This window comes from Phaethon lepturus, unplaced genomic scaffold (genome assembly GCF_000687285.1).
Source record: "Phaethon lepturus isolate BGI_N335 unplaced genomic scaffold, ASM68728v1 scaffold37275, whole genome shotgun sequence".
Taxonomy (NCBI): Eukaryota; Metazoa; Chordata; class Aves; order Phaethontiformes; family Phaethontidae; genus Phaethon; species Phaethon lepturus.
Window position 1 is genome coordinate 75,821 of NW_010540506.1, and position 10,422 is coordinate 86,242.

Here is a 10,422-nt window from a genome sequence, read left to right on the forward strand (position 1 = left end):
GAATGCCACTGCTAAATTTGGAGCTGCTTTTCAGCACAGACTTCTCAGTATCTCTGATCCATCAATCTAAATAGACTAGTACAGGAAAATCTAAGTCAGGTTACAGTGAACTGTAAGGGCTTTTGACTACCAGCTGTGCAATGAAGCCTTAATTTTTGAAGGTGCTTCTGAGTTGAAAATTCTTGAATGTAAGGAAGTGCAGATTTCAAGTGCATACAATTTCCCTCAGCACTGGAGTTTCAACATGCACCAAAATCCTTAAATTAATTCACTTATTTGGAAGATTTATGAGCTTTTTCGTCTTGAAGTTCTGTGCAATATTCAAATTAAACCTTTTTTCTTACAACAAAAAGGGAATAATTGGCATTCGAAGACTTGGATAATCCTTGAATTCTCGTAGGTAGGTGCAGTGTTTATCCTTTGCCCAGATTGTCATCTGAATGAAGCAAAGCAAGGTGAACAGCCCCACTGGAAGGAAGGGAGAAAAAATACTTTTTATTATCAGATTAAAAACATACTCTTGTTGCTGACATCACTTCAGGGTGAAGTACCAAAACATTACTCACCTGGCACACATTGAGTCATGATAGTGAAACTGATCCAGGTCCCCACCTGTTTTGGCCAAGGAAATTTAAAATATTTCTGGTGACAGCATTTGCATTTCTGTCTCTATTGATCAAAAACAACCTTGTCCTAATGCAGGTAAATAAAAAAGCCAAGGTCAGCCAGATCAATATCTAGTGTTAATAACCTTTAGCCAAAAAGGTGAACAGCACCTTATTATCACAAACAAGACCATGTTTGCTTCCATAGCTATTATCATGACAAAATTTTAAGCATTACAACATAGCATCCTTTCCGTTTCTCTGCCTAATTTGTATTTGTCACACGTCCATCAGTGCTAGGAATGGTAACTTTCTATGGTCTGAGGCCAGATGCTGTTCTCACTAACATCATTAACCTCCACTTCAGTTAAAGCCTGATGCTGTCCTTCTGTGCAAGAGTGAATTTTACACTGGGTTGTACTGGTTTTAACTGCTTTTGAACGGAGTCAGGAGTTTGGCTCCTGACTAAGGAATGTGAAGTGATAAACTGATTCAAGCTTTTAAAGCAGTCACCACCAACATAAGCAACTGTATAACTTAAGGAAAATGGGGAAGGTGACCTGGGCCTATTTCCTGATTTCTCTACCACAGTATCTTCTATTCATCTATTTCCCCATTTTGTCTACCACAATATTTTCTATTCGTCTGCCCACTATCTTCCTGTGTACTGTGATATTCCTGGGTTCTCTTATGTTATAAATGCACCAGATACCCCCATCCCCTCATTGCAACACACACTCAGTGGCAATCTTCCTGTTCCTGTCTGCAAAATTGCTTTGCTTTAAAGTGTATCTATCTTGTCTAGCAGCCACACTGAAGCATAGACCCAGGGTCTGGGCTGTCTGTTTAAGGTTAGCCCTCTAATGATTGCCTCAAGGGAGGAGAGGAAGAACAGACAAGTTCCCATCTGCAATCTGATTTCATGGCGTTTAGGGAAGGAGGGCAAATGTATTGAGCTGAACTGTTTCAGAGGTTTCTTCCATGTTTAACATAAAGAAATTAAAATATATTCAGCAAAGCTAAAATCTGAACATCTTGTTTGAAAATACATACCTCATAAGTATAGTTAGGGCAAGATACAAAGAAAAACAGCCATGTGAAAGGATTCTTTGTTGGATATGGGATCTTACGGGTTTTGGATCCTATAGATTAGAAAACAAATCACAAAATATTCACACTCCTAAATATATTGTTTCCTATAAAGACAACCCAACTCTTCCTACTCCTGAGTCTTATCACTGTCAGAGGGACAAGCAGGATGTGGGAAAACAGGATGTCCTCTGGACCCACAGGAAGGAATAGGATAACTGTAAGGAAATGCTCTGAGCATTAGAAAGTCATCTACATATGCCTTTGATCACAGTCACTCCTGTAAGAAGAGGTACCTCAAGTTTTAGATTTAGAAGTTAAAAGTTTTCTCAGATTGTCACAGAGTGGGATTTTAGCAATTACAGTTGATAGTCGTAAGATGTTTGGCTCATGCCCAGGGAAGCCTGGCCTGCACGGAGATCTTGTGCTCCCTGTAGAAGCCAGTGAAATTACTTTCCCTGGCTCACCAAAGCACAGCTTATACTAGCGCTGTTTCCTTTTGCACTACCAGTGTAACTGGTATGTAACTGATACCCCCAACACAACCTGGCACTAACCAATAAAAATTACAGCAAGAAAAGAAGTGCTGTTTAACAGTCTGGTGTTGGATTCCTTGCACTGTCTGATCTCTCCTAGAATCCAATCTTACGGTGCTGAGCAACCTGCAGTGCCACAGGTGTCAGCTGGTGGGTATCAAGGCCCTCCAGGATCGGGTCTTTCATGAGGCAGAGTAACTGTAGAAGTACTGAACGGCTGCACAAAAGTGAAAAATTATAATACAATTTTTACCATTTCTCCGGAGGTCACTGAGTGCAACATGAATGGAAAAATTTCCAGCTTCACACAGCTGCAAGAAAAAGCATGACAGTGTTAAAAATGTGCTTCCCTTCTATTTACTCTTCTTCCTTTTGTTATTTCCTGGGGTACTTTTAGAAAAAAAAAGGGGGGGGGGGGGAGAATAATAAATATGCTTAACCAAGATTGCTGTCAGAAAGGAGGATGGAATGTCTTTGTTCAAATATGAGTCCATATTATACTCTGTTACGTATTTGTGATATTTACCAGCAAATATGGACTCAGTGTCCAAAAGATCAAATTTGCTACTTACTTAATCCCTATGAGATCTAAAAGCAATAAACCAAAGGGAATAAAAGTAAACCCAGGAGATACTTGCTTTATCTTTTGGTTATTTTTATGTCTTTAAAAATACCCAAAAAATTGATTTGGATAGTTTTGGTTTCTCAGAAGTTATTAAAATCCCAAGGAAGATATGGGTAGGACTCTAAGTAAGTTTTCTTCTCTAGAGTATAATTTATATGATTCATGAATTATAATTGATGCAGCTTCCTCCACTAGTTTTAAATAATGCTTCCCTAATCAATTACACAGAGTAGTAAAATGACCCATTTATATGATTATGGACAGTTTCCAGTATCTGCAAAACATAACTACTCAAGAAATGACTGGTGGTCAGAGCTCCGGAGTTTTATTCCCAGCTCTGTGCTTTCAGTTACATAGTCTCTCTATAAAACAACTGATGTTCTAAACAAGTTACACATGCATAGGAAAAATGGGTACATCTTTGTTGACTATATTAATGTTTCTTCTGCATGTATGAAATGCTCCTAGGAACTGTGATAATGAACAGACAGTGACTTAAGCATTTTGCTTCAGAAGGAAAGCTGTAAAAAATTTCTGAAGCCCCGCAAAATGAACCTCTATCCCTGGAAATTATCAGTAACATACTTTCTTAGTTGGCCGGTTCTCCAAATTTTATGATCTGTTGTGATTCTTAACACTCAATATTTAAACACAGTGTCACAAAATGGTAGTTCCAGGATTCTCCAAGATTATGAGAGATCATCCCAGCAGATAAATATCCCAGTCTTGGAATGGATACTGAATCAAAATCTTCCTTTCTGTACGAGATCTTAAAAACTGACAGATTTACCTGTTCTGCATGCAAGCAGTCAGCTTTAGTAGTATGTCCTGAGTGTTCAAGTTCTACATGTCTGCTTATCCTACTCACTCTTCCACTTATACAGCATAAGAAATAAAGCAACGTTTTAGCATTTTGTAAAAAGAGCAACAAACCTACCAGAAACATGATCACAGCAAAATTTATCTGTTTTTTCCCATAAGCTATAAAAAAAGTTGACATATGATTAGTACTAATATACAAACACATACGTACTTAAATGATATTGAGGGTTGCTTGGCTACTTACAAGGAGGAGTGTAAAGAGGATGATTGATGTAATAAGCAAGCCAAGCTGCAAATCCCCAGTAATACAAGCAGTTCTGAAAAACAGGGAATTTTTCTTGTTTTAGTACAATCGTCTAGGCCAGTATTCACTGCAGGGACCACTGATAACAATGAATTGGGCTGATCCTTCAAGTTGCTGATAATATAACAAAAAATGACAATACGAAGTGTGGTAAGGTGGGAGAAGACAACAGGAAATTACAGGAAGGAAATAGTGCTCATAGAGTAAGATTTCCTCCCAAATATCTTGGAGCTGTTACGTTTATAAACAGTTTTAGAAAGTATGATCATACTATCGAAAACAAATTTATCTTGTCTGGCAAGAAGTCTGGCCAAAGATGAAGTGCCATACAGACTGTATGTTAAAGGGAGACTTGTTTTGCTAACCCCCGAGAATCTGTAAAACAAGGTTTAGGCACTGTGCTCTCTTCCCTGCTTATTACTTTGTATTGCCCCATCTCTTGCCCTTCCTCTTCTCCTTTACCCCATCAGTTTTCTTTCTTTCCTGTGCTTTAACTTTTCCTACCTAAAGTCATCATGTCTGATGCTTTCCTCTGCCCTTTCAAGGCGATATCCTTTTGGTGCTGTCATTGGCTTTCTGTGATCCAGCTTCCATTCTCTGAACTCTGGTAAGATAGCTGTCACTAGTGGCTGTACTGGCTCATTCCTGACCAGTCTCAGAGCTTGTTCACAGGCTTCATCTATGAAAAAATCAATTTACAATGACAATCTCTACCTCTTGTTTAGTTTTCCTGGCCCTGCCTCTTGTGGTTTTTCTTCTGATACTCATTGCTGCTTCAGAATGTTGGCAACAGGTTGTCTTCTCCTTCCTTATGTATCTGTAGGTAGCAGGGAGGCCCTTTCTTGGCCCATTCCTCCCCTGCCTTGACACTGTCACCTCTAGGTGCCATTCTCTTGCAGACAGACTTGTTGACAACTCATAAACTTGCCTCTCATCGGTTGAGATTTCTTCCTGTATCAAACCTGGTGCCTCTGTTTTTAGTGTTTTAGGGCATGTTTGGTTACCACTTGGACTTCAGCAAGACCAAAACTGAGATCTTTGTCTTCCTTTCACCTCTTCTTGTTCTTTTCCTTCCCTTATCTTTCCTTCCCTCCCATTTTCACTCTGGAGTAAAACACTGATCATCTTACTCTTTCTGGTGATGTGTTTTTCTTGGCCTTTCCAAAAGGTTCACGTACCTTACACATTTCTAGGTCTTTCTGCTTTCTCCTTCACAGCTTTCCTTTCCTGCTCACGCAGCGAAAATTCTTATCCAAGGCTGCATTCTTTCCTGTCCTGACTGGTTTAGCTTTTGGTTTTGGCTTTGAATTTTGCAGCCTTTTCCCCTGTATATACACCAGAACTGCACTTCTAGCAATAATACCCCAAAAAGTGTTTACCTCAGCATCTTCAACCCACACCATCTGACTGCAGTGTCTGATCATGCATTTTTCTGAAAATGCTGGTGAGGGGTAAGCCCCCTCATCTGCTGCAAACAGTTGTATCAAACATTCTGTTGCATTTCCACTTTCTTTTCAGAGTTAATTGAACCACTGATGTGCCTGGAGGCCTCAGACAAAATGGACACCCTTTTGGGTAAGCCCATAGTCCTCGCTCTGAGATTATATACTAATACATAACTGATGAGAAAGAGCAAATTATTAACCAATAATTACAGATCAGGTGAGACAAAAGAGCAGAGACATTAAGTAACTTCCCCGTGACGACTTCCCTTTTCCCCAGGAAAAGCAGCAGAGACAGAAGAATGACTCCAGTGAGGAGCAGTCTAGTGAGTATCCTATCCATAAACTACTGCTTCCTCCCTAACGCTAGCTGCTTCTACCATCACCTACAATTTACTAACTGCTGTACAAACTTAGGTGTTTCTTGTAATCTTGGAATAGCATCTTACGAAAAACCTTTCCCTAACTTCAGGGCTTGGCACAGGGTAGATCATATGGCAATGGATTTCGGTAAAGTAAAATCAAATAAGTAAATTATCATGGCTCAGCTCCCAACAATACATGCTGTAATTAAACTGAACAAGTACTATTCATCCAAAGAACATGATTTACTGCAAGGGTATTCCTCAGTTATAAGAAAAGGAGCTTTAAGATGAGTGGAGTCTGCCACTGCTAAGGTCCTTAGCATTAACACTGTAAATGTCCAGCTGCCACTAGAAGCCTTATTGCTCATACAAAACCCTCCAGTGAGGTTCAGACAGGAACAGCAGAGTACATGCAGACTTCATAAACTCACTTGAAAGAAGGAAATTGTTTCTGTGAATCTTTCATATTCCAGGTGAATAATAAAGCTTTACAACAATCTCTTATACAATGATTTTGTGGATCAAGTTCAGATACTGCAGGGATCCCATAAATAAACGATTTCTAAGTTTACAAAGTTATGGGTAGGATTTTTGTCTTCTCTACCCCAATTGATGATCCCTACAACAATCAAAACTACTTCTTAATGCCCTGCCAGTGTTTATTCATGACCAGCATGTACCCTTCTGTTTGTCTTGTTATATTGTCTTCCAGTTTAAATGGTATTTCTTTAGGTCTAGTGTGTTTTTTCCTCCAGATGTTTTTATAGAAAGTGACGATATCCCTTCTTTGTACCCATGAAAATGCTCAATAAGACCAGTCATAAGGCTAATCTTTGAGGAATTCCACTCCCTATTACTAAAGGTGTGACAGATCTTTTTCTGGCTCAACCACATCATCTTTCCTTTAGTTAGTTCCTTTATCACCACACAATTTTTGTATTAATACCTATCTTATTTACCCTGAGCCAGTTGCTACTAGGTCCAGATAAATCAGGTATTCTACCTTTCCCTTGCCTACAAAAATCACATATCTTAGAAAGAATTATACTATGCTAGTATATAGCATGAACTGCTTTTGGTGAACCCCTGCTGCATTTTACGGCATCATTTATTCCTATTTCCATTTGGTAAACAAAGGATGAAAATCACAAATCTCATCAATTCCTGTATCAGACCTCTGCTTATTGAGACTGAAGTGTCTCTTGTTAAAGGTAGCTTTCCATTGCACTTAGGAAATAAGCTATTTGTATCTGCTATGTATGTGATCAAACACATACACGAGCTTCTTTAAAGAAACTCTGTCTACCATCTGTATGTGAGAAGAAAAAGGGAAGAGGATGTGATATTTTTCTCACTGGTACAATTCTGGAGTAACACCACCAAAGTCAATGAAATTATAAAAGCAAATCAAACCCAAGCATGGCCAAGCAGGTAGAATAACAACTGTGAGCAACTTTACAGATGAAAGCAAGTACCACCAACCTGAGAAGGTGGAAAAGTAGAAATCATCAGAATGACTGGTACAAATGTCAATTTTAGCAACAACACTTTGTATGGTCTGAAAGGAATGAGTAGTTGTCAGAGATGGCAGTGAGAACATGAAGATTTATCATACTATACAGATTCTTTTTCAAGGTAAAGTTACTAATTTATCTGCTGTCTAGCATGCGGTAGCTACTGTTGTGTCAAGAACAAGTCTTTAAGAGATCTGCTAGCCTTTTAACAACTTCTGCACTCTTCCGCTGAAGGAAACACAGTAAATTGTGAGGGAGGATTCTTTATAATGGGCCATTGCTCAACTACAGACCCTCCTTCCATTTAGAAAGAATGAAGCTGTGGCCACATAGCACCAGAGCCGCTGCACAGCTGTAAGGAGCTAGCCACAAGGTAGAGCTTCAGCTGCTGGGATTGTCACTGCCATAATGCAAATTCCAAGGGACTGTCTAAATACCAAATGTTAAATACCCAAATGCTGATACTATACTACATGCTTTTCCAGTTGCAGATGACAATCTCCTGTTTTCCTGAGTACAAAGCATATTTTTGAATACCAGTGTGTAGTCTGTTGCAAACATTTGTAAAGTCGCTACAACCCATGCATAACCATGCAGTCCACTGTACTGCTTCGCAGACGTATAGGAAATCGGGGGTCTGCATCTCAACAGCTGCCCTGTGCCACAGCAGCACTGGTAACGTTAGAGAGTGCTCCTATGGGAGAAGAAAATGCAGAGCAACCAAGCTGCTTTGTGCTAGATCAAAGGTAAATTAACAGTTTCTTAACAGCAAAGAGAGCGTTAGGGGCAAAGAAGGTGTAAAACGACTGTTACAAAAAGACTTTTTTTTAAATAAGCAAACCTCCCAATTTTGTGCCTGCATGTGCTACCTTGAAAGTTAACGTTGTTACCAAAACCTTCACACCCGAGGAGCTAGCCAAGTGAAAAGGAAGGGTATGCAGAAGGTTTAAAATTCTAAAAGAGCAATGAGACTACTATAACATGAATAACAGTATGGCAACATGTGGGTTATACAATAGCGACATTAAGAAATCTTTTGAAAGAACTGCAGCTTTATGGGTGAGGTTGGCAGTGTAGTACTACAAAAACCACACCAAAAAATCAGTGCTGCAGAGGCGGAGCATAGGTTGGATAGGTTGGATTTGTAAGGGGGGGCTATGGATAGATTCTGACACAATTTACCTTCACAATATTCCTCAGTGGCATAGTCCCATGGGAGAACCGATGAACAAATACTGTTTCAATCAACCTTTTGATGTAGTGGAAAGAATGGCAGATACATGCCAAGCTAGAAACAGCAAGACAAAAGCATTTAAGAGTGCTTAAAAAAACAAGTGTGGCAAGACATTTGGAATAAGACTACAATGCTAACAAGAAATACTGCTCAAGCCTGCAAACGGACTTACTTAACTACTGGATGCGGGCTTGATGTAAACCTCTCATCCAGTCCATAGACAAAAGGCATGCGTAAATAAAACAGAAAATAGATGAGCAATGGACCTGTATATTCTATCAAAAATACCTGCAAAAAGAGAGAAAATAATTAGACAGCTGAATTAGATGACGGGTTTGCTTTGGTTTCTTTGTAATAACTAATGCTGTGGGATAAATACCTCCACTGACCCAGGATGGCATTTAGAGAGGCAGGGAGGTAATAGCAGGTTTGGGCTTGGGCTATAAAACTGGTAGACATGCACGTAAATGTTTTGCAATGCATTTGCCTCAGTTGCATACAAACAGCCATTGCCAGTGCAGCTGACACAGTGTGGGTATGAAAAGATAATAATGGCAGCCCAGAGATCACAATAAATATGCATGCATGTTACATTTACGCAGCTCTCACCCTCCTCTTGCCCTCAAAAACTGTTGCTTTATTTTGGGTTAAAATGAAATTTGGTGAAGAATTTATCTTGAAAAAGAGGAGCATTGTTTCTAATGAATGAATTTTGTTTAAACTGGAAACACAGCTTGTAAGTGTTCACAGGTGACCCCATTGGTATGAACAGTTAGCACAGCATATGTCCCGTGAAACAATCAATTCATTCTATGGTCAAACAATCTTTAATTGGAACACAGAGGGGAAAAAAAAAAAAAAAAAAGAGAAGTTATTATCTAACTTGATTTCATTCCCGATAGGTGTGCATTTCTTAGGACCATCACTTTAAATTGAAGTTAACTTTGGACCAAACATCAACAGTTGAATTTTCCACACTTCTGTAAGTGAGGAAGGTAGGCCCACACCTCATTTATGGAGAAAGAAGGAAAATGGATTGTACTTCTGTCAAAAAGAAAAAAAAAAACAACACAACCCCACACCCACTGATTTCTAATGTGTTTAGAGTTATTTTGACACTCAGAAAAGTTGTGTTCTAGACTTCCATAACAATCAGCATTTCCTCTGGCAAAGATTGGACTTGATTGTAGATGAGAAGTTTGTCTTTTTTATTTGCTAAAGGTTTCTGGCTTACATTTGAATGAAGTAGCTTGAGGGGCAGGGAGAGCCAAATGTAAAGGAAAGATTATGGAATGGCAGAAGTCTGGTGTTACTCTGCACTGTGATATTTTCGTATATATTAATGTGTGTGTGTCTTGGAGTCTACATTGCCATTAGAAGTTTTTTCCCTGTCTTGCTGTTGGATTGTGTAATAGCTGCCTGATTTATCAGCACTGGATCCAAAGAAATTATGCGAAAATTCAGTCTTGCAGAACATTTGACTTTATTTTACTTCCTATGAATGTTGTCTTTGCTATTTGTCATTAACACAAGGTTTCATTAACATCTCATAGCTAAGAAATGGTAAATGTGCCTTTAAATTACGAGGTACTTTTCCCTTCATGCTGTGCTGTTTCATTGAACTACTGTAATATGTGCATCATGGACCTTCTGAAGAACTGGAAGGGTCATTGTCCACCTCACTGCATAAAAAGCAGTACTGTGTTGCCTGCCGAGTGGGTTGTAACAGAATTTGCATTTGAGTGAAGACAGTAAATGTACGAGGTCTTTGTGGATGGCTACTAATATTGCAGAAATTATCAGCTGTCATTAGCCTGATACTAGCATCCTGGGACGCAGCCACATGCAGACAGCTAACTCATGTTACTTTCGTGCATTTTCCTGCT

At 39.2% G+C, this 10,422-nt stretch overlaps 1 protein-coding gene across 1 annotated transcript in view; it reads right to left on the reverse strand.

Annotated features, from left to right (window-relative positions):
- Window positions 1-258: 258 nt before the first annotated feature.
- The window catches only part of TECR (trans-2,3-enoyl-CoA reductase), a gene marked incomplete at its 5' end in the record, with an annotated part of 13,211 nt that continues 3,047 nt past the window's right edge, over window positions 259-10,422 (reverse strand). Inside the window, 8 exons of the mRNA XM_010287455.1 lie at window positions 259-468; window positions 567-612; window positions 1,659-1,747; window positions 2,484-2,541; window positions 3,793-3,836; window positions 3,922-3,994; window positions 8,485-8,590; window positions 8,709-8,824. Coding sequence (XP_010285757.1) covers window positions 341-468; window positions 567-612; window positions 1,659-1,747; window positions 2,484-2,541; window positions 3,793-3,836; window positions 3,922-3,994; window positions 8,485-8,590; window positions 8,709-8,824 — 660 coding nt within the window. The remainder of the gene's footprint in view (window positions 469-566; window positions 613-1,658; window positions 1,748-2,483; window positions 2,542-3,792; window positions 3,837-3,921; window positions 3,995-8,484; window positions 8,591-8,708; window positions 8,825-10,422) is intronic.